This window comes from Aphanomyces astaci (genome assembly GCF_000520075.1).
Source record: "Aphanomyces astaci strain APO3 unplaced genomic scaffold supercont1.103, whole genome shotgun sequence".
NCBI lineage: Eukaryota > Oomycota > Saprolegniomycetes > Saprolegniales > Verrucalvaceae > Aphanomyces > Aphanomyces astaci.
The window spans coordinates 132,971-154,869 of record NW_009798366.1 but is presented as its reverse complement, the minus strand read 5'-3'; the positions used below and the strand labels follow the sequence as shown (position 1 = coordinate 154,869).

The 21,899-nt window shown below is 53.0% G+C and overlaps 10 protein-coding genes across 21 annotated transcripts; 6 read left to right on the top strand and 4 right to left on the bottom strand.

Moving 5' to 3' along the window:
* Window positions 1-2,330: 2,330 nt before the first annotated feature.
* On the top strand, window positions 2,331-3,342 carry H257_17340 (hypothetical protein; the record flags this gene model as incomplete). The annotated part of the gene is made up of 2 exons (XM_009846096.1): window positions 2,331-2,747; window positions 2,797-3,342. The coding sequence occupies 2 exons, from the start codon at window positions 2,331-2,333 to the stop codon at window positions 3,340-3,342; spliced, it is 963 nt and encodes a 320-aa protein (XP_009844398.1).
* A 1,584-nt stretch (window positions 3,343-4,926) lies between these two features.
* H257_17339 (nuclear transcription factor Y subunit C-4) lies at window positions 4,927-6,029 on the top strand. The gene is made up of 4 exons (XM_009846095.1): window positions 4,927-4,993; window positions 5,061-5,299; window positions 5,353-5,562; window positions 5,615-6,029. The coding sequence occupies exons 2-4, from the start codon at window positions 5,075-5,077 to the stop codon at window positions 5,867-5,869; spliced, it is 690 nt and encodes a 229-aa protein (XP_009844397.1). The 5' UTR covers window positions 4,927-4,993; window positions 5,061-5,074; the 3' UTR covers window positions 5,870-6,029.
* A 53-nt stretch (window positions 6,030-6,082) lies between these two features.
* H257_17338 (hypothetical protein) lies at window positions 6,083-7,855 on the bottom strand. 8 transcript variants are annotated; one of them, XM_009846088.1, is made up of 11 exons: window positions 7,669-7,855; window positions 7,477-7,612; window positions 7,343-7,412; window positions 7,182-7,284; window positions 6,998-7,132; window positions 6,869-6,928; window positions 6,748-6,801; window positions 6,618-6,697; window positions 6,488-6,554; window positions 6,291-6,422; window positions 6,083-6,244 (listed from the first exon to the last, which is right to left on the bottom strand). In XM_009846088.1, the coding sequence occupies exons 1-11, from the start codon at window positions 7,792-7,794 to the stop codon at window positions 6,167-6,169; spliced, it is 1,041 nt and encodes a 346-aa protein (XP_009844390.1). In that variant the 5' UTR covers window positions 7,795-7,855; the 3' UTR covers window positions 6,083-6,166. The 8 variants fall into 8 exon arrangements, with proteins under 8 accessions (XP_009844390.1, XP_009844396.1, XP_009844392.1 ...); XM_009846094.1 differs by having other exon boundaries at window positions 6,618-6,801; XM_009846090.1 differs by having other exon boundaries at window positions 6,291-6,554.
* A 677-nt stretch (window positions 7,856-8,532) lies between these two features.
* Window positions 8,533-9,582, top strand: H257_17337 (hypothetical protein; the record flags this gene model as incomplete). Its single annotated transcript, XM_009846086.1, has 1 exon — window positions 8,533-9,582. Exon 1 carries the CDS (start codon window positions 8,626-8,628, stop codon window positions 9,580-9,582), a length of 957 nt encoding a protein of 318 aa, XP_009844388.1. The 5' UTR covers window positions 8,533-8,625.
* Window positions 9,583-9,651: 69 nt separating this feature from the next.
* H257_17336 (asparagine-tRNA ligase) lies at window positions 9,652-11,490 on the bottom strand (the record flags this gene model as incomplete). Its single annotated transcript, XM_009846085.1, has 6 exons — window positions 9,652-9,849; window positions 9,984-10,198; window positions 10,250-10,699; window positions 10,765-10,867; window positions 10,977-11,025; window positions 11,078-11,490. 6 exons carry the CDS (start codon window positions 11,488-11,490, stop codon window positions 9,652-9,654), a joined length of 1,428 nt encoding a protein of 475 aa, XP_009844387.1.
* A 42-nt stretch (window positions 11,491-11,532) lies between these two features.
* On the top strand, window positions 11,533-12,030 carry H257_17335 (hypothetical protein; the record flags this gene model as incomplete). The annotated part of the gene is made up of 2 exons (XM_009846084.1): window positions 11,533-11,609; window positions 11,757-12,030. 2 exons carry the CDS (start codon window positions 11,533-11,535, stop codon window positions 12,028-12,030), a joined length of 351 nt encoding a protein of 116 aa, XP_009844386.1.
* Window positions 12,031-12,153: 123 nt separating this feature from the next.
* On the bottom strand, window positions 12,154-14,772 carry H257_17334 (hypothetical protein). Of its 4 annotated transcripts, XM_009846081.1 has the most exons (10): window positions 14,705-14,772; window positions 14,517-14,650; window positions 14,399-14,462; window positions 14,277-14,350; window positions 14,000-14,209; window positions 13,670-13,954; window positions 13,072-13,620; window positions 12,849-13,022; window positions 12,600-12,791; window positions 12,154-12,551 (listed from the first exon to the last, which is right to left on the bottom strand). In XM_009846081.1, the coding sequence occupies exons 1-10, from the start codon at window positions 14,745-14,747 to the stop codon at window positions 12,183-12,185; spliced, it is 2,094 nt and encodes a 697-aa protein (XP_009844383.1). In that variant the 5' UTR covers window positions 14,748-14,772; the 3' UTR covers window positions 12,154-12,182. The 4 variants fall into 4 exon arrangements, with proteins under 4 accessions (XP_009844383.1, XP_009844382.1, XP_009844384.1 ...); XM_009846080.1 differs by having other exon boundaries at window positions 12,183-12,551; window positions 14,517-14,772; XM_009846082.1 differs by lacking the exons at window positions 14,517-14,650; window positions 14,705-14,772 and having other exon boundaries at window positions 12,183-12,551; window positions 14,399-14,484.
* A 71-nt stretch (window positions 14,773-14,843) lies between these two features.
* On the bottom strand, window positions 14,844-16,602 carry H257_17333 (hypothetical protein). The gene is made up of 5 exons (XM_009846079.1): window positions 16,137-16,602; window positions 15,881-16,090; window positions 15,730-15,834; window positions 15,576-15,686; window positions 14,844-15,496 (listed from the first exon to the last, which is right to left on the bottom strand). The coding sequence occupies exons 1-5, from the start codon at window positions 16,443-16,445 to the stop codon at window positions 14,969-14,971; spliced, it is 1,263 nt and encodes a 420-aa protein (XP_009844381.1). The 5' UTR covers window positions 16,446-16,602; the 3' UTR covers window positions 14,844-14,968.
* A 257-nt stretch (window positions 16,603-16,859) lies between these two features.
* H257_17332 (hypothetical protein) lies at window positions 16,860-18,175 on the top strand. The gene has a single exon (XM_009846078.1). It carries the CDS (start codon window positions 16,875-16,877, stop codon window positions 18,087-18,089), a length of 1,215 nt encoding a protein of 404 aa, XP_009844380.1. The 5' UTR covers window positions 16,860-16,874; the 3' UTR covers window positions 18,090-18,175.
* On the top strand, window positions 18,158-19,647 carry H257_17331. 2 transcript variants are annotated; one of them, XM_009846076.1, is made up of 3 exons: window positions 18,158-18,372; window positions 18,427-18,526; window positions 18,588-19,647. In XM_009846076.1, exons 1-3 carry the CDS (start codon window positions 18,166-18,168, stop codon window positions 19,589-19,591), a joined length of 1,311 nt encoding a protein of 436 aa, XP_009844378.1. In that variant the 5' UTR covers window positions 18,158-18,165; the 3' UTR covers window positions 19,592-19,647. The 2 variants fall into 2 exon arrangements, with proteins under 2 accessions (XP_009844378.1, XP_009844379.1); XM_009846077.1 differs by having other exon boundaries at window positions 18,427-19,647.
* The last annotated feature ends 2,252 nt before the right edge of the window (window positions 19,648-21,899 follow it).

The following is a 21,899-nucleotide window of genomic DNA, read 5'->3' as shown; positions in this document are numbered from 1 at the left end:
CGATGCCATGGTCAAGTCTCTTAAATGAGACATTAAAAAAATACAATAAAATTTTTGGTGCGGGTTATGGTGTTTTGGAGTGGCATACAAAAAGCAAGTCGTTTCAATTGCCCAGTGCATACTTTAATCAAGTGAAAATCTACCTGACAGTTTTTGTGGAACGGAGTAGTAACATCTTTTGCTACGACTCGTGTTCGTGTTCGTCGTCGCTCGCGTACGAATTCTACAATTTCACGAAGCACAGCTTTTGTCCTTGGGACTCGAGATGTATGAAGAGAATTGTTAGCACGTTGTTGTTTGACTACAAGTGATTTTATATCTCTGTTAGTTGCCACTCCTCACGTACAACTTTTTGGCTGCGTCCCAGAATTGTCGCTATGTGGTTTGTTGCGGAATCAAACGTTTTGCGCCTGAAATGTGCGTGCAACCGAAGTATGTCCAAACGTTCTTCTTTGGTCAACGCTCGTGGTCGCTCACTCTTTACGTAAGACGTGATCTCTTCGTAGATGTCGTCTGTGACGGTCGTGTGGGGACCCATGTCATTGCGAAACTGGTGGTGGCGTATCATGTAAGGTATCCGGAACTATCAGCAAAGAAAGGTTTGGTTATGAGTGGTTAGGGTAAACTCTACACAAGTTATACTATCCGATTTCACAATGTACTTTTTTCATGGGTAAATTTAGACCTGAAATAGTTTGTTTTTCGATCAAAACTCGAAGGCAATTAAGTTTCAGGCGGAATTTATGGTTCAAATTAAATCGCGATGAAAAACTCAACCGATGTGTGTAATTTGGTCATCCAAAATTGTGAGATACGTAAAATGTGTTAAAAAATCCCTCGATGGTCTCGTCGACTGTAAATTTTCTCGTTCACTGTCAGTAAACCTATACATCAAATTTCACCGGATAACGTACATTTATCCGAAATTGTACCGGATACAACGAATGCTATCCGGGAAAACCGAAGTTTACAGTTAATTTTACACAGTACTAGTATAAAGTGCGATGCAAAAGGTTATAACCACTGGGTTTTTCTTGATTGTTTTTTTGTTGGCTGCGAATTCAATTAAGCTGAAAGTATGCATAGATTTGTATTAATAAAACACACATTTCTAGCTTTGAAGCATGTTAAAATTAGAAAATGTCAGTGAGAAATGAAAAAAATTAAGTTTTACCACCGACGCGAAAGGTTATAACCACTTCGAGAGCAGAAGGTTGAAATGATACAATAGATCTTGGGATGAATTAATGCCTTACTGTTCGTTGACATACATATATTGTATATAATAGGGGTTGTTTACATTATAACCGATCACTTGGTCATAGATTGAGCAACTGATCAATTGTTGTATGTCTGACTTGAAGTATGACAACTATCCGTTTTACTTTGGCAATTGGTAAGTAATGGTGTTGCTGATTCTTCACATACGGTACTGTCGATTTACGAGGTCCTCAAATATCTTCCTCAATCTCGAAGCAACAAAGGCAAAAATACGATTAACTGTGAATACATGCGAAGGAGTAATCATAAGGGCACGCACGTATGTGTGCAGTGGGCTTTGCCATTCAGATTGATGTTACCAGTCTTTGCTGAATGTAGCATGCACTTCAGAACAACGCTGCATAATTACCACTAACGTAAAAAACCAATTTAAGATAACTTTTTTGGAGGCGTCGGAGTAGACAGACATATATTGTATATAATAGGGGTTGTTTACATTATAACCGATTACTTGGTCATAGATTGAGCAACTGATCAATTGGTGTATGTCTGACTTGAAGTATGACAACTATCGGTTTTACTTTGGCAATTGGGAAGTAATGGTGTTGCTGATTCTTCACATACGGTACTGTCGATTTACGAGGTCCTCAAATATCTTCCTCAATCTCGAAGTGCCAAAGGCAAAAATACGATTAAATACATGCGAACGAATATTCATAAGGACACCTATGTGTGCAGTGGGTTTTGCCATTCAGATTGATGCTACCAGTCTTTGCTGAATGTAGCATGTACTTCAGAACAACATTGCATCATTACCACTACTGTGACACGCTATATCAACTAAACGTGTATATAAATGTGACCAACAAGAATTATCTAAAATGAGTTGTTTTCATGTAGAGGCTGGACGAAAAGTTGCAATTGCAGAGATTTCGAAGTTTCGTTAAAATGTACTATATAAGGAGATTAAATTTGGCATAGCTGGTTAAACAACTTGAAGTTCAACAACCCCTATAACTACATGTTTGCCGCCAAAATGAATCAAAATGCCCGTCAGGTTGGCAAGTCAACAAACTTCTTGCCCACCACACAATTGAATTTGCATCGCAATGCCCATCAACGCCAACGCCGTCCTTAACCGCCTCCAAGACCAGACCATTCGTGATCGGTCGTATCTCGAGGCTTCCTTCACCACCAATGGGGAGGCCGCAAGAGCGGCTAATGAAAGCGATGAGGCCGCTGCGCACCCTATCATGGACAAGTTCATAACTGACCTCGGTTCAGAGGGAATCCGCACGCTGACGAACTTCACTGTCACTGAGTTTGAAACTCTTTGGTCCTTCGTGGACACTGCCATGCAATCGGCTTGGATGGAAGGGCGCGACCGTCGATCTCCTACGAGCCCGAAGGACGCCATGTTCATGGCTCTGACCGTCCTCAAGCACTTCTCGTCATGGGAAAAGCACACTGCGGATTATGGCTTCAAGGCACCAACGTTTGAGAAGCTTATCACGCGCGTGCTCTCGGTAGATGAGTATATATGTTGTGTGCAATCTCTAACAGACAACACTGTAGGTGATTGAACCCATCTTCTACCGACGTTTCATCACTCCAGTGACGATGGCGGAGCTCACCCAGACAGGTCAGCGCTTTGCCCACTTTCCATACGCTCTCTATGCTGTAGACGTCAAGTTTCAACCTTCGAACCGACCTGCCGGTCGCTTTGCTGAGCAGAAGCACTACTTTAGTGGCAAATACCACTTGTATGGCTACAAGATCGAAGCAGCTATGTCGCCAGATGGCCGATGTGTTGCCATGTCTACTGCCGACCCTGGATCTGTGCACGACCTTACCATTATGAACTCTCGCAAACATGTCCACCCTGTCAACTTAGCCAAGTCGGCCTCCGAGTCCCTTGTGCCGGACCATGGAGAGCAGGCTGCCCTGCATCGTGGCTCGTGGGCTTGTCTTGTTGACATGGGCTACATTGGAATCAGCCACTCATTGCGTGGCATCCACCCGAAGCGTCTTCCCGCCCATGGATCTCTTGATGCCAGCGACTTGGAACGAAATGCCAACGTCTCCTCGCATCGGGTGATCGTGGAAAACTTCTTCGGCTGAGTGTGCTCCCTCTGGCGCGTATCCTGAGCCACGTACACGTGGTCCGAGCGAAACTACTCTGCGATCCAGCGCGTTACGTTTGCGTTGACAGACTTTCACTTGTCCTTGCTACCCTTGCGCCATGATGACGAGGACTTTTATGGCCGTGTACTCGCTCGCTACCAACGTATGGCGAATGAAAAGAAGCGCAAGCGTCAAGAAACTCAACGCCGTTATCGGTTGAACCGTCAAGAACGTGCTGCTATGGATGCTGTCCGTGTTATGCGCTTCTAGTACTTTAGCGTCTAAATTCGTTGATTTTTTCACCAAGTATGTTATTTATTGATCAGTGGTCCAGTAAATAATCGGTAACTTGGTCATTTCGGAAACTAACGATTTTTGACACAAACACATTGCTCTTGATATTCTGCAAGGTGAATTCGTGAAGTCCCTTGTATTGATTATTTGTATAACTATTTCCGAATTGACATGATCAAATTGGAAATATGGCAGGTATACAGGAAGCCAGTCATCTACTGGTTTAAAGATCTAATGTATTCAAGGATTTTAAGCTCCTAGTAGTTAGTGATCATTCCTTTCGCGAGACACCCCTATTTCATGCCCAGGGTGAGGACTTGGAGGTAGAGAACCTCGAGGCAATATCCGTGATGTGTGATGCCAATCTTGACCTCCTGTTTCGAGTTGTACTGCTTACCACCATCGTGAACGCTGTAAATCTGATAGCCCCAGACGTTTCCAATAGAATCTAGATCCGGGGATGGCCCGAGTCAGTCAATAACATACACGTTATGCGCTTAAAATGTTCAATTTCAATGTAGGAGCTTAAAATCCTTGAATACATTGTATCATTTCAATCGCTTTATGGTCTCAACCCTTCTGCTCTCGAAGTGGTTATAACCTTTCGCGTCGGTGGTAAAACTTAATTTTTTTCATTTCTCACTGACATTTTCTAATTTTAACATCCTTCAAAAATGTGTGTTTTATTAATACAAATCTATGCATACTTTCAGCTTAATTGAATTCGCAGCCAACAAAAAAACAATCAAGAAAAACCTAGTGGTTATAACCTTTTGCATCGCACTGTATTAGTGCCAAATATACTGTCGCCGCGGTGGAGATGCTCTAACGACGTAGCGTTTAACACTATCTCCTCTCGCTATGGGAGGCTTTAGACGACGTAAGGTAGACCATTGCAGACACCATTGTATCGCATCTGCAATGAGCTATTTCATGGAAGATTTGGTTCACCCCAGCAGAAAAACTCCTCATCGCCCAAACATACAGTAAGTATGTAACAGTTGCGAATTCGAATTGGATGCCACAATGACCAGGATATTTCGTCGCATCTTGAGCGGGCTTTCGTAGCGTAGCGTAGGTAGGTTTGCTGCTGATTTTCGTGGGGGGTTCGGCGCATTTGAGGGGGCTAGCGATAGCTAACCACTTCGCCATACGCCATTCCTTATTCACTCACTAAGCGGAGTTCGTCACAGTATAACCGGATATGGCGAATTATCCGGGCGTTTCGGTAAAAAGCCTTCTAAACCCTTTGATTCGGGGGAAATTTGGAGAAACAACATCTATTGGCTGCAATTCAGCCAATATCGAACGGCATTTGCGATTTCAAAAACTCAAAGAGGGGGAAGCCACGGCGGTAAGAAGCATCGTCGCCATATCGTCGTGTACGTCCATCACAACGTCTCATGGCGACGCATGTGCAGGAAGGACGACGAACATGCAGCGTGAAGAAATGAATGAGGAACAAAACCCCAACTTGCATCTCCAGCAGTTGCAACTGCAGCAACAGCAGCTCCAACAGCAGCAGATGCAGCTGCACGCGTTCTGGCAGTCGCAAATCCACGAGATCTCTCAGATCGACCCGGAAGTGCAAGACTTCAAGACACATCAGCTCCCCCTTGCGCGCATCAAGAAGATCATGAAGTCCGACGAAGACGTCCGCGTACGTTCCTTCATCGCCTTCGATGTTGCTAACGAACGAACGAACGAACGTAGATGATCAGTGCGGAGGCGCCGGTGTTGTTCGCCAAGGCATGTGAGATGTTCATCTTGGAACTGAGTTTGCGCGCGTGGATCCACACCGAAGAGAACAAGCGGCGCACGTTACAACGCAACGACATCGCTATGGCGATCACCAAGACGGACACGTTCGACTTCCTCATCGACATTGTGCCGCGCGAGGACATCAAGCTGCCTGGCAAGAAAGTACGACTCGTTCTCACGATGATGATCGTGTACTCACTCGACATCACGATAGGAAGGGTCGATGGACCCGCAAATGGTGTACCAGCAGCAGTTGCAACAGCAGCAAGCGGCGATGCTCCACCAGTTCATGCAGTCGCAAGCCGGCGCGAACCCGTCAATCTGGCCCCCACAGCAGTTGCAGATGATGCAGCATTACCAGCAGCAGCTCCAAGGCATGCAGCCGGCGGCCGCGGAAGCGTCGCAGCAGCAAGCGGGGCAACAGCAGCAGCAGCAGGCGCAGAACCAATCGCGCGGCGTGGACGTTTAAAGGACCCGCTTCCATCGATACCAGATCCAATCAATGATGCTGGTTGCATAGCTTTGTGTGTGTCTATCTTACTTGTCGAGCGCGGGTGCATGTTAATAGCTAATTCTCACATCTATTCGAAACCATGTCCAAGTATAATACAAACTCCAGTACGAGAAGCCTAAGCCAATCAAATCACGTTCTGTGGAATTTCCGCCAATCGAAAACGTTTGATTCGGCCCAGACATACTACTAATCTTTGTATTGTATAGTTGGTACAAGCTTAAATTGGATCCCATCGATTCGAGTTACAAGGGATTACAGCGAGTGGGGCGAGTGCCCCATGGCCTTGGTCTGCGTGAGCTTTGCATGCTGGTACATACCCACCCCTCCCAGCTACGAACATGCGACTCTTAGCGTGAGGATACGACGAAGATCTTACCGCGACCGCCATCCCCACGCCCGACGTCAGCGTCATGGCATTTCCAAAGTACACGACCGCGCTCACGACAATCACCACGCGCTTCAACGTGCTCATGATCGAGTACGTGAGTTCTGCCACGTGGCCCAGTAGCTACGCATACAAACCACACACACGTGTATGACGTGGCAGCACCACATCGATCGAAGGCACATTACCAAGATCGACGCCAAGCTCGACACGAATTGGCAGATGCTGCACACAAAGATCAACGTGTATGGGATTCTAGGGAGAAAGATGACATTCCTTATTTCATGGGAATAGATGAAGAACATTGCTGATTCGTACTGGTCCGGAAGCATCGCTTGGTTCCACATGAGCACGGGGCTGTTGACAAGGATGCACAGCAGGCCGCTGTAGAAGTGCAGCTACGCAGCATTGTAGCAAGGGTGAAAGTGGAGGGAAGCATGATCCGTACATTGACGCTGTCAACAATCACCCCGTGCCGCAGCAGGTACTTGGCATACATGCTCTACACACCGATCATCATCAAGCTGCTTCCGACGGCATCATGACGGAGGACCATCACCTCCTCCTACCTGCATGACGCCACTCATAGACGAGGCCACAGCACATATCAATCCGGCGGTCGCGACTTCCTAACTCATGAGAATAACAACACATGAACGTCAGCCGTTAAATATATATCAGGGAGAGGACGTTGGTACGTTGATTTGGACTTCGGACAGGGACGCCATGGCCACGCCGACCACGATGGGCACGAGCGACACGTAGATGGGCGTGGCGTGGCTGGTACGATACACGACGAAGGCCAGCATGACGTTGAAGAGCGGCGTCGACGCCTGAGAACAAACCTGACTACAACATGACGAGATGGAAAGAACGACGCACTTTGCACGTGTGTGTAACGGCCACGGGCACTCTGCTATAGCTCCAATACGTGAGCAGTTTGGACGCGATGGCCAGCACACTCAGCGGCAGCAACCGCAGCAGCCTCAAGGTCCAAGGACGTCAGTTCATGGTACAAGGGCGGGGACGACGACGGGGCTTACGAGGATAGCTTCATGGGCTGGAGGAACCACATCTTGTACTTGGACGTGGCAGGCACAGCAAAGATGGCCGCTGAAGACGACGTGGCGTCCAGAGTGAGTATATATATGTACATGTAGTGAGGTAGGTTGCTCACCGTCGAAGATTGTGCCCATGACCAAGTGGCACACTGTCAGAAGCTCCGCGGACATGCCGTGCTCTTTGATCAGTGTCTTGTTGATGAATGTGGCGCTGGTGGAAAATGTGTACCAGCACAACATGTAGAACATCGCCTGGTGTTGGGTGTCGTCAACTACCACCGGTAGTGTCTGCGACGTAGGACACGTACTTGGTACGGATTGTCGGACGACCAACTGGGCGACCGAAGCCGAGATGACGGCATGACGGAATCATACGCGCTAACCTTGGCATCCAAGGCAGGAGCCTTCGACATCATCCCCACCAGCATGACCATGTCGGCACTGGCCAACGAACGACCTGTCAAGGTTGTAGTGAAACCTCTGCTTCGATTTGTCGTAACTTCGAACTTCGGTTTTGCAACCACATTCTGTACCCTCCCTCATATCGGTCAACCAGCATCATCCCTGCGGTAACTTAAGCTTACTGTCCATAGCATGTCCATCAATACATAAGCTTCCCACTCTCTCCATGTAAGCTGCGTCCAACATGATGGTCCTTGGCATCCAAGAAGTTCCTCCCAAAGGGAAGTCAATCAGAAATTGCTCGAGTCGCGAACAAGGAGTCGCGGCCCGACACTGCGTGTTTGTATCGTGGTTTGTCAGCAAGTTACACCTCACCAGGCGTTCATTAATGTAACGAGCTCCCGTCGACAAGGACTGGTCCATCTCCAGTTCCAAGTGGTTTCAATCCCTGTAAAGATGCATTGATTTCACTACTGGGAGTTGGTCTATCCTCATTGGTCAGAAGTCCAATGCAGTACTCCTACGTATGACTGCGGTCTGTGACCATATATGGCCGCAACATCGGCATCCACGACGTCTCCATAGAATCCCCACAGCAGTGTGAGCAGTATATGTTTGGCTTATGGACGGGTCGGACGAGGCGGCGGCGTCGCCGCAGCTTGGTCGTTTTATCTTTTTTCTGATTTTTAACCAATCAGAAACGACGTTCTAAAAATACGTCGAACTATTCTAAAAATTAGGAATGGCCAATGAAGCGCCAGTGCAGTACTGTCTGTATCCACAACGATACTGAACTTGGCACGATATTTGCCGCCGCCTGCCGCCTCTCCAAGCAGGCGATTCCGACACGACAACCGCGCAGCATGACCCCGAACGACGCAGATGAGTACACAGGAGACGACAGCATCAAGTCGTCCACGACAACCAAGCAGCATGACGTGCCCAAGTTCTTGCTACAGCTGTTTGACATTCTCGAAGCCGAATCGTCGGCCGTGATCAAATGGGCCGACGACGGCGGGTCCCTCCAAATCCTCGACCCGGTGCGAGCCACGCAGGAGATCCTGCCTAAGTACTTTAGCCACAACAACTTCCAGAGCTTCCAGCGGCAACTCAACTACTTTGGCTTTCGGAAATGGACCAAGACCAAGACGTACATTTGCACGTTCAGTCACCCGTGCTTCAAGAAGAACGAGCCCGACAAGTTGCAGCTGATCAAGCGCAAGTCCGTCCCCAAGCGCACTCGCATCAACGGCCACCTCGTGACGGAACGACGCCCCGTCTTCACCAAGAAGCGGAGTACGGACGGGAGCAGCACGAGCACCACTCCCTGTCCCATCCGGCCGTATGGCCTTCCGCTAGGTCGACCGCCGCCGGCGATCTTAAGCGAAGAGATGAAGGTCTCGCCGGCAGACATGCTCTTGTTTCCCAAGCAACCCGCGCTGCCCAACCTGTGCAAGATCCGAAGTAGCCTCATGCTTCGCCTCGAAGCTACGTCTCCGCCACTCAAAATATCCCCGATGGCACCCAAGCACGAGTTCATGAGTCAAGTGCACCCCGTGATGACGGACCGCAGCGAAGAAGACCCGGTGAATCTACTCCTCGGGATCAAGCAGGCCTCTCCGCCAAGCCCGACAACAACGCACCCCCAAGTGTCATTCCACTCCCAGCAACTACCGGAGCAACGCGCACATTCGCCCACAATGCAAGCCCAGCTGGCGGCAGCACTGGACGAAATCGCGCGGTTGAAAGCGACCTTGCAAGACAAAGTTCGAGAAATCGAATGGTTGCGAGCCCAGTGTCACAACGCCCCCCCAGGTTAACCAGTACTAGTACTAGTTAGTACTGTAACAGTAGAGTTCCATCCTTGTACTACAATCTCAATGGTCAAGTTAATGGCGGCAGGCACCCGGGTACCGCGGCACGGCGATGGCGTCTCGGATGTTCTCCATCCCTGTGACGAACAGCACGAGGCGCTCGAACCCGAGGCCCCATCCCGCGTGCGGCACTGTCCCGAAGCGACGGAGGTCCAGGTACCACTGCAGTCCATTCGGGTCCACCCCGCTCGCGCGCATCTTGGCTTCGAGCACCTGGAGAATGACAATATTAGATTCCACAGAACAAAGTAGCCATGTTGCACCTGGAATTGGTGTATGCATGAAAATAGTGTGATATACCCACCATACAACTATCAAGTCGAAACATCACACTAATTCAGACGCACCTCGAGCCGTTCTTCGCGTACGCTGCCACCGACGAGTTCGCCGACGGCCGGCACGAGGAGGTCCATGCCGGCTACTGTTGCGCGGTCCGGATCTGCCACGTCATTCTGCCGCATGTAGAACGCCTTGAGCGCGGCGGGGTAGTCGGTCACGAACACAGGTCCTCCCACGTACGTCTCTGCCAAGTACCGCTCGTGTTCGGTCTTCAAGTCGATACCTACCACCACCACCCATCATCGTCAAACCACCATCAACAAAGAAAGCTCACCCCATTCCGGCTTAAGCTCAAACTTGACGGACGCCTGGGTCAAGACGGCAATAGCTTCCGTGTACGTCATGTGTGGGATGTCATGGGTCGCCACCGCCGTGAGTTGACTTAGTAGATTCGTGGACTGAGCTGACTTTTTGGGCGTAGATTCTTTGGCCTGCTGCTGCTCCTGAAAAAACGCCAAGTCGTCCGGACATGTCGCCAAAGCGTGCTGGATGCTGTGCTGGACGGCGCCCTGCGCGCTCGCCATGCACTCGGACAAGCCGGCAAAGGCCATCTCGGGCTCGACCATCCAGAACTCGGACAGGTGGCGGCTCGTGTTGCTGTTCTCGGCGCGAAACGTCGGCCCAAACGTGTACACTTTCGACAGCGCACTCGCGTACATTTCAGCATGGAGCTGGCCCGACACGGTCAAGTAGGCAGGTCGGCCAAAGAACGATGGAGTAGTACCTAATGTGAACCTATGAGTACTTTTGTTTTACGAGCGAGGTGAGATAATGAGTACTAGTACTAACTATCATCAGGATTGTGGGCTCCAGAGGAAGCTTCGGGATAGTCCCGTGTGACGCGAAACTGCTCGCCCGCCCCTTCGGCGTCGATCGATGTCAAGATGGGCGTCTACAAATGGCGGTTTAGTTGGTCAAGTAGTACTACCTAACTACCTACTACTACCTACTACTACTACTACTACTACTACGACTACTACTACTACTAGTGGGTTCCGTACATGCACTTGGACAAAGTCCTGAGACTGAAAGTACTGATGCAGGCCTTGGCTACATACATATACGCATGTTGGAGAGAAGGACGTGAGAACGACGGGCATACCTGAGGGCATTGCGGACGCGGGTCAAAGCGCCAAACGTGTTGGTCCGCGGCCGAAGATGGAGGTGCTCGCGGACGAACTCGAGGCCGTGGAACTTCTTGGACAGCGGGTACACGGCGGGGTCGCTCGTGCCCAGTACGGTGACGGACTGCGCGTGTACTTCCACTTGCCCCGACTTAGGAGCGTGCGTCACGGCGCCTGTGACCGTCACGCTGCTGCCCACTGACACGTCCGCCAACGACGCGGCAGGAATCGACGACGCGTCGCACACCACCTGCAGACTCTTGAACGCAGACCCATCGTTGATGGTGATGAAGCTCAAGTTCTTTTGGCGACGGATGGTCTTCACCCACCCGTACACGGTCGCAGTAGTTGTCGTGTCGGGAGTGGCGACGTCCACACGTGGAACGGTCATCAAGTCCTTGATGGGCGTGCGAGGAAACGTGCTGGCGGCGCCATGGAGGCTCCTGCATGCATGCATCCCAAGGAGGCCAGCGGAGGACCGAGCGCCGCCGCCGCCGTGGGTCGCCATTCGTTGCATCATCGCCCACACCATCAGATATTATTCGACAAACATCATGATTGTATTTCAACAGCCAATCAAATGCGTCGATGCAATTCCACCTCAACAATTGAACAGTCGTGATATTACTGTGTGTGATATGCCACCATATCTACTAGCGATCTCGCCACCTTGACCAGCCAGTCGTTCGCGCTGGACCCCAAGCAGCGTTCTACCTCAGGCTTTGACGAAGACACTCACCTTGCGGCGGCGGCTGTTGGACACGAGCTGCCGCTCTCGGGTGGAAGAAGCGAAGAGCTCGAGCTAACAACCCGCGCGTTCCAGGCGAGTCAGCGTAGCCAGCCGGCCCTCGTCGTGCATCCGAGATCAACCACCCAGATCTTAACCAGCTCTCTCATCTATCGATCGTACTCCTATCACGTGACAGCCTGACCATCCTGTCATGACACTCGAACAGTCTAAAGTCCCAAGCATACTATATTTGACAGATTGGATTTATATACTTTTTTTTGTATATGAACATAGCTGTAGTAGTAATATTATTAATAAGTAAACTTAGTATTATAAATCGTCCGTGTTATTTATTACATGCGTCCCCACTTGGGTTTCATTTTGAGCTTCTTGACCAGGCGTTCGCGGACACTTGTGGGCTGCTGCTTCTTCTTGGGCACGTCTGCGGTTGCTACTGTTGCTGCTGCTGCTGCTTTGAGCACCGGACGGACGTTCTCCCCTCCGTCCGCCGCCGCCGCCGTCCTCTTGGCTCGCTTGGACGACCGCTGCTTCTTCGAGGGCACGACCGACGGAGGACTGACATCCTGGTCATCATCGTCGTCGTCGTCGTCGTCGCTCGGCGGCTGCGGCGGCTTCCTCGCGGGTTTCCGGACCGGTTGTTGGGTCTTGGGCGACTTGACGGCTGCCCGCGGGGATTTGTCCTTGGCTTTCTTGGTGTGGGTCTAAAGTAGTTTGGCCGATAGTAGTACTAGTAGTACTACTAGGAATACCTTGCAACTGCGACACAGGTACACGTCAGGGGGTTCAGTTTCGTTGGGGATGCCTGCGCACAGCGTGTGCTGCCACGTATTGCACCTGTCGCATGCGATCATGCGGCATCCGTCGTCGTAATTGACGGCGACGATGCCGCAGCTGCAGCTCACGGTCCAGTCCACGACGGTCGAAGGCGCGCCGCCATCCTCCTATACCATATGTGTGCGTCCTAGTACTGCTACTACTAGTAGTAGTACTAGTCATACCTGAGGTACTAGACACTTGAAGCACTTGTACGACGTGGGGGGCTCGGTTTCGTTGGGGATGCCTGCGCACGCCGTGTGCTGCCACGTCACACACACGTCACATTGCACCATGCGCTTGCCATCATCATAGTTGGATCCTTTGTCACCGCAGCTGCACTCAAAGTACCATTGCTCCTACACACACCTCAAGTCAAACATCTAAATCCGCATATGGGTATCGTACCACCGACGACTTTGTCGCCTTGCGCTTGGCTTTGGAAGACGAGGATTTATTTGTCGACAGGTTTGCCGCGTCGAGTATGGGGATGACCAGCGGCGTGAGGACTTTAAGCCGGACGTTGGTTGTCACGTTTTCTCTTACAAACTTGGGGTATGCGACCGTGTCGACCTCCGACCCACTCGAGACGTCGTCGTCGTCGTCGTCGCTGCTGCTGCTGCTACTGCTGCTGCTGCTGCTACCGCCGCTGCTCGAGCCGGACGAGGAAGCAGCTGCCGTCGACTGGAGCGCGGCGAGCACGGACGCGGCGGACGGGAAGCCGTGGGCGATGGCGATGTCGGCGGCGTCGGCGGCCGACGGGTCGAGCAGCCGACTGAGCGCTGTCATGTCGGTTGTTTCTTGCGCCTTTAGGTGCGAGCACGCGACGTGCCACAGCGCCTGGTCGTACTGGGGGAACCGAGACCTTCCGTGAAGGTACCTTTCGAGGGCGACGCACTCCACGTGCGTGGGCAGGTTGAAGCTCTCGAGAAAGTACCCTTTGAACCCCACCACATCCTATACACGATCAAGTTATACAGGGGTTTCATAGGGATACACGAACAACTTGATCGAGCGTGGCGACGGCGTAGAGCCACCCCGGAGGAATCAACAGGGTCGAGCCACCGGTTAAGACCACGTGCGCACAGGAGGCTGCCACGTCACCAAAGCAGCGCTCTGGGTTGTGATTGGCTGACCAGAGTTTGAACTTGGCCAAGTTGTCACTTGTGGGGGGCACGACATACACGACTTGCTTGCCTCGCAGGACAGAGTACCACATCGACGACCCGCCCATGTTCATGTCAAAGTCGACGAAGGAATCCTTGGGCGCCATTACGCAATAGGTCGATGTCTGATGGAGCAGCTAGTCAGACTCATCAAGATAGACGGGATGTACCGGCGGCGGCGGCAGGGACCCGCTGTGGACCCAGACAGACTCGGCCCAGCCCACTTGGCGCACAAAGCGCGGCGGGGTAAGCAGGCGGGACAGGCCGGCGTGTGAGAAGGAAGGCACGGTCAACTGCTGCGTCCTTTCCGACGAGGGAGTGTTCATGTACGCTGCCCAGCGGCCCAGCGACCAGTCACCCACGGCGCGTTGCGACGTCACCTTGCAAAGGAATGTAAGAGAGAAGGAGATGATGGAGGAAGAAGGTGTCGGATGTGTGTATGTGTACTTCTAGCACAGACACGACCGCGTCCTGACCCACCACCGAGGCAAGGTCTTCCACTGTAAAGCTTGGCGAGGGAACTACGCATGGCGTACATGTCATGCTGCGTGGATGGAACATGTCATTACCTGTCAGCCCGAGACTGACCTTGTCCAACACGACGAATGGTTGTGTGAACCCCACTTCGTGGAGCTGCATGAAGGACGGCATGAGATGATCTCATCGTTGGTGTCACAGCCTACTTACCCATTCCTTGGTGACGTTCTCGCCATTCACGACGGCGGCATTGAAGTGGTCCAGCTTCGCCCACCGCGAGAGCCATTCCCGGACGTACGTAATGGTTCCACGGCCGTCCAGTTGTGAGATCTCCTCCGTCGTGTCTGATTGCATGAGGTCAGGCCAAGTCTGGAAGGATCGAAGCATTGTGGGCGTACCAGGCGGAGGCGGCATAGGCGGCGAAGATGGCGGCGGTCTCATGTTGCTGCCAGAAATTCCCCACCGATACAATTTAATTTCCACAAAATATACTCAATTTTTGTATACTTTGAGTCGCGAACGCCATAAAATTACGAGGTGTGATCCTGCGAGACATGATATTATTTGAAGCCCAAGTCCCAACTACTGTCTCACTACCTGCAACATTACATATATCCACCACATCCCAACGACATCACCACAGCTGATCGTCCTTAGATGCTTTAGTACAGCGCCTGCACCGCTTCAAGTCGCTCCCTCCGCTGGGAGGCATCAGGGAACGACGTCCATATGGCTTCCACCTTGGATTGGACCTTGACGACGTCGTCTGGGATGCGGCGGTGGAACGTGTTCGCGTACGACGTCCACAAGCGCGGGTTCACCAAGGTCAAGAACGCTCGGACGATCGTCTGGCGCCATGCGCTCATGCTCGTGTCCCACTGCATGAGCAGCGCCTTGTCTGACGGGGATTCCGCCACAAGCATAGACGCATGCTGGACCTGGGTGTAGATGCCTTCGAAGGCCGGTTCGCACGAGATGGTCGTGTAGAACGCCTCGTCGAACGGCGGCAGACTGCCGTTCCAGCGCGTCATGATGTCGCGCAAGGGCTCTGGCAGGTCCGCCACGTCTTCCCCGCCCGGGACGGTCGATGGTGTCGATGCATCGAACTCCAAGGCGGCATAGGGACCATGGCGCTCCACGTACTGGATGCACTCGTCCGACTCCAACGAAGATACCGCGCGCCGTCCACTCTGCGAATTTGTGCGTGTTAATATAAATAGAATATAAGTGAAATCACGTTATACAGAAAAAGAAGGTTCAACAACGTACAGCGTTCATAGCCATCAAGTCGATCGACGGGTGCGCCAACATCACGCGCAAGTGAGCGACGGACACCGCGGCGGCGTTGTCGCACAGCGCATGCAGCGGCGTATTCCCGGTCTAACACAGCATGAACATGACTCTACATATACATGTACAGTACGTTGTCTGGAAGGTTCGGGTCAGCGTGCGCGGCCAAAGCGAGCGTGAGCATCGTCGGCGTGACGCGGACGTTTTGACACAGGTAATGCAACGCAGATGCCTTGAACTAAAGAAGAATGAATGGAGAAAGTACGTGAATGAGATGCAAGTACCTGGTTCTGGGTCGTCCATGCGCCAGGACGGTATGTGCCCAGAAGCGCGTCGGTCAGGGTGTCGTTGGCTGAAAGGGAATGCAACGCCGTGTTGCCATCGCCATCGACGGCATTCACGTCCGCGTTAGCCTTGAGCAAGGCAGACAATGCGCCTTGCGTGATGCTTTCGTTCGCACAAAGCAAGTGCAGTGGAGTCACGCGTTTGCCATCCTATCAGATCAGGTGATATTATAGTCAGTGTCTGGAAGTAACGTACAATGGAGGTGGCGTTGACAGGAGCACCGGCATCCAGAAGCTCAGAAAGACCCGCGAATGCTCCTGACGGGTTCTTGCAGAGCAAGTGGAGAGGCGTGTACCCTTGCTCGTCGATGGCATCTACCTTGGATCCTGCTGCGAGGAGGGGACCAAGACTCGTGACATTCTTGTTGTCGCATGCATAGTGTAGAGGCGTCCATCCGTCCATGTCCCATCCACTGATCGACACGCCACGAAGAAGCCGCTCTAGCTTGGACACATCGTATCGACCTTGGACGATGTCCCACACAGCATCACTGCTACTGCTCATGTGGATTTATCCAAAACTACTCTAGTACTATTAATAGTAAACGCCCTATTACTAGTCCGCATACTACTAGTATGGCTACGATTGTGTCGTGGGGTTGAGTGCCTGTCGATGGCACGGAGAAATCGGCTTCGTGATGGCGACGCCGACGGATTCCGGCCCTCCGACGAGCATCATCGTACAGGACGAGAGTTTCTTTAAGGTAGGTCAGCATGTTCCTTCCGTGAGAGCTTCCGCAGACACCAAAATGGACCCACTTCCTCGCGCTCCATCGTCAGAGTGGGCCGTCAAAACTTCCTCGAACATCCCTCGAATAAAACTCGATTTCTCCTTTTTATATACAAACACCAAGGTAATATAGGATTTTTGTATATTAATACGTTCTAAACTTCGATCGACGAGTCGACGCCATCAGTGTTCAAATCTCTCGGCATGCCCCACCGACGCCAATATGGAGCGGTCGCGTTCGCGGCGGCGCTGCTCTTCGGCACGAGCACCATGCACACGTCCAAGTTTGTGTACAGCATTCATAGCTTCGGCCTTGAAGAAGTCCCAAAGACCTTTGAGAAGCCTCTCATGCAGACATTCCTCATGTTTGTCGCGATGGCGCTCGCCCTTGTCGTGCACGCCGTGTCCCAGTGCTTCGTGCCCAAGGCAGACCGGTATGTGTTCCGGTGGGCGTCCACACTCAAGCTGTGCGTTCCCGCAGTCGCGGACCTCATCGCCACGGCCCTCGGCTGCGTCGCACTGCTCTACGTGAATGTGAGCTTTTTCCAGTTGGCCAGATGCACGATCATCATCTACGTCGCGACTCTCAAAGTGATGTTCCTCAAGTTTTCCATGACGGGGTACATGCGCTTTGGCATTTTGATCCAGTCCGTCGCCATCGTGCTCATCAGTGCGTCGTGCCTCGCCAGTGCAGACGACATGATCCGAACTCTGGTGGGTGTGGGAGTGCTCCTCTTGGCATGTCTCACGTCTGCGATGCAATACGTATTGGAAGAAGTGTTCATGAAGAAACCGATCAAGGCGGAAGGGGAAGAAGGAACGGACATCGTCGTGGAGGTGCCGAACCCGCCGCTGGTCGTGGTCGGCATGGAAGGAGTATGGGGGACGCTGCTCATGCTCTTGGTCGTGATGCCCATTGCATATGCGATCCCCGGCGCCGACAACGGCCGCGTCGAAGACTTCTTCGACTCCATCGAGATGATGCAGAACAGCGCCAAGCTGACGTATTACTGCGTCCTATATGTGATCTCCATCACGGGGTTCAACGTCGCGTCCATCTACGTGACGTTCTTCCTCGACTCCGTCTGGCGCTCCATCCTCGTCAACTTCCGACCGGTCGCCATTTGGGTCACATCCCTCCTCTTCTACTACGTCTTCACCAACGGCACGTACGGCGAGACCTGGACGAACTGGAGTTGGCTGCAATTGGGCGGGATGCTCCTGCTGTTCTTCGGCACGGCCGTGTACAACGGCAACGCCAAGCTGCATCGCTTCTTCTCGTATTCATCGGACACGAAGAAGGGTAGCAAGGACGACGAGCACGAGAAGACTGGCGTCGTGTCGGATGAGAGCGACAGCGATGGCGTCGTCGTGTCCGTCGCCGCGCCATCGATCGTCGTTGTCGTGGCGAAAGCTTGAATCTCCCGCATTATTATCACAATTTAATATCAACGTCCATGTTTTATGGATCTTCGAACGAACGGTTTTCCGGATAATGCAATGCCCCATACATTTGACAAGATGTGGCCCACTTCAAGGCAGTCATTTTATCCGGACAATACTGCGCGTCACCATGCATCACGAGCGCACTTTTCATTTCGCCATGTCCAAGCCATTGTCGGACGCGACCAAGAAGAACTTCGCGGCGTTCTGCTTTTGCTTCGCGCTGCTCATGGGCACGGGCTCCACGCTCTCCAGCAAGGTACATCGTAACATTGCTGCATCTCTCCTACATTGAGGTCATGACGGCGTGTAGATCCTGTACGGGCTCGAGAGCGAAGGACGAGACGGGACTGTCAAGTACTTCCAGAAACCGTTGATGCAAACGTTCATGATGTTTCTCGCCATGGGCATTGGTATCGTCACATGATACAACCTCATGCATGTGCAGCATCTCACGACGATGGACATGTGTAGCCATTCCAGTGCAATTCTTGTACGTGCGGCTGTCGGGCAAACACGACTTGATGCCCAAGTTTGACCGCGAAAGCATCATGATGCTTGCGTTTCCTGCGTGCGCAGACTTGGGAGCAACTGCTCTCATGAGCGTAGGGCTTCTCTACGTCCCTGTCAGTACTTTCCAACTCGTGCGATGCACCATCATTGTGTTTGTGGCGGCGTTGAAGATGCTGTTTTTGAAATTCCAGCCCACGGCATACATGAAGTGTGGGATCGCGCTCAATGCAACGGCAATCCTCATGGTGAGTGCGTCGTGCTTTGGCGAAGAACACGAATCAGCGTCAGCACTCGTCGGCGTCAGTGTCCTGCTCCTTGGCTGCCTTGTCACGAGCAGTCAGTACGTCCTGGAAGAGACCGTGATGCGAAAGAAAGACGGAACGCCGCCCATGATGGTCATTGGACTGGAAGGACTCTGGGGGACGTTTCTCATGCTCACGGTGGTGTTTCCCATTGCGTACTTGGTGCCGGGCGCCGACAACGGCAGTGCCGAAGACTTTTTCGACTCGTGCCTGATGATCTACCACAGCTCGACAGTGCGCAACATGTGCACCTTCTACATCCTCTGCGTGACCTCGTTCAACATTGCGTCCATCTTCGTCACGTTCCTCCTCGACTCGGTGTGGCGCTCCATCCTGGCCAACTTCCGGCCGGTGTCGGTCTGGTCTATGGACCTTGCGCTCTTCTACTTCTTTACGAGCGGATCGCTTGGAGAAGCATGGACGAACTGGAGTTGGTTGCAGTTGGCAGGCATGCTCCTTCTCTTCTTTGGAACAGCCGTGTACAATGGAACAGTGCAGCTGCGGTGGTTTGACTACGACGGCGACGGCACCACGAACATGCAAGGAGTGGCGAATGCTTCCACGCCTCTCTCTGTGGAGCTGACCAAGAGCCCGCTTTACGGTACGGCCGCCATCGCCGCCACCCGAGCCGCCGAGGAGTCGAAAGCCCTCCAGTCCTTGTAAACAAACAGTTGAATTAAATACAATTGCAAAAATAGACTTGTTTTCAGTATGCACAATCAGGCACCGTTGCCTCTAATCTTTCTCGACTAAAAAACACTTGAGATTTGTATTGGGTCGGAAGAACAGCATTTTATTGACCAGTTTTGGGGCGGCACTTGCCAATTTTGACCGTGACGAACCAAAGGAGAACAAGTGCATGACATTCAACGGGTTTGTTGACCGGTACAAGGTCGCAAAGGACAAAGGCGCCGCGAGTCCTCGTCCTGTGGACGGCGCATTACACCAGCATCAGCACATGCGTGGGGAACAACAGGATGCATGGGATGGCGAAGTGGTGGTGGTTGAAGCAGTGACCCGAAATGATCCTTCCGTCGTCGACAAGAGCCTTGGATCGATGGCGATCGACATTTCACGTGCGAACGCAACGGACGGCGGTGATAGTACTCCCATCGCGGCCACGACGAATGGAGGATGGGGACAGGCGACGTCAATCCCGTCCGACGACGTTTGGGTGGAACCGCCGCCACCAATGCCAACATGGGATGAGCCATCGACCACCGCTCCTGCTTCTATTCCGACTCCTACCCCGACTACAACTACGTTTCCATCCAAGACCACGGGAAAGGACAGCGGATGGGGCGATCGCTCATCCAACACCAACGCCGCACCTCCTTCGTCGCACACTACTAGTAGTTCCACCAAATCTCCCACGTCGAGCTGGAAAGCGCAAGCGTTGGAGTCGTTCAACCATGGCACGATGAAGGACGAGCGGGAAGAAGGCGAAGAAGTCGACTCCACTCCGTCGACTGCACGGACGAAACCTACCAAGGCGCCGAAAGAAGCGACTTCTGGATGGGGACCCGTCACGACGTCCGCCGCGGCCGCCAGCAAAAGCGGATGGGGCCCTCCGCCGACAACATCAGCACCACGTCCGTCGTCTGGGGGGTGGGAGATCCCCAAACCCGCGAGCAGTGCTCCTACCAGTACCAGTCGACCTACAACTACGACCAACTCTACGGCTAGTAGTAGTAGTAGTACTACTACTGGCGCGTCCGCGTCGAAACAATCCACAGAACACCCCAATCCCAACAAGCACGCCACGAGGGGTGCTAGTAGTACTAGCAGCGGATGGGGCGAGACTGCCAAGGCAGCTGCGAAACCAACGGGTGGCTGGGGGGACTTGCCAGCTGCGAAACCAACGGGTGGGTGGGGCGACTTGCCAGCTGCGAAACCAACGGGTGGCTGGGGCGACTCGGCAGCTGCCCCTCCATCCAAGCCCCCCGCCCACTCCAGTTCGAACGGCGGCGGGGGCTCCAGTTCCTCCAAATATGGCAGCTCCAGCGATGCCAAATATGAAAGTGCGTCGAAGAGAAGCACGAGCAGTGGCGGCAATTGGGGTGGAGACCAAGACCAGCCCCGCCATGCCTCCTCTGGCGGCAAGTACGGTCCACCTGCGTCTCTGAGCAGTCCGCGAGGGGGAGGTACTACTATTAGTACTACTACTCACTCGACGCAACCCAACGACGTCAACTACGCCAAGCCCACCCAACCAACCTCGTCTAGTAGTACTAGTGGCTGGGGCGACTTGCCAGCTGCGAAACCTACGGGTGGCTGGGGCGACTTGCCGGCTGACAAACCAACGGGTGGCTGGGGGGACTCGAAAGGGACTTTGAAACCATCGTCCACGTACGGCGGTAGGTCGAATGAAACCAGCGCCCGCCATGCCTCGTCGGGTGGCAAGTACGGTCCGGCAGCCCCGTCCAGTACTTCCAGTAGCAAAGACACCATCCAACGGCCTCCTGCCTCCCACAGCACCTCCAACAACGACAAGGCGGGTGGTGGATGGGGCGACAAGGCGGCCAAACCGAGCTCTGGGGGGGGATGGGGGGACCTGCCAACAAAGGAGCCGCTACCCAGCAGCGCCGGGGGGTGGGGGGACCTGCCGACAAAGGAGCCGTTACCCAGCAGCGCCGGGGGCTGGGGGGGGGGCAGCGGCAGCAGCTCGTCCCACAACCCCCCACGAGGCGGCAGTGGGAACTCTAGACACAACGAGGCAGCCAACCGCGGCACCTGGAACGACAGGGACAACGGGCGACGCAGCCAGTCCCAGTATAAACAGCCCCCCTCGGAGTACGGAAACAACCGCCATCACGACAGCCACCGCCGCGAGCCATCGGTGTACAGACCCAACCACGACCGAGGGGACAAGCGACCCCCCCCGAACAGGCGCAGCAGGTCTCCGCGTCGGCGCGACGACCGACCCGACAACAAGCGGCCGCGCCATGCGCCTCCCCCGACAAACAACTAC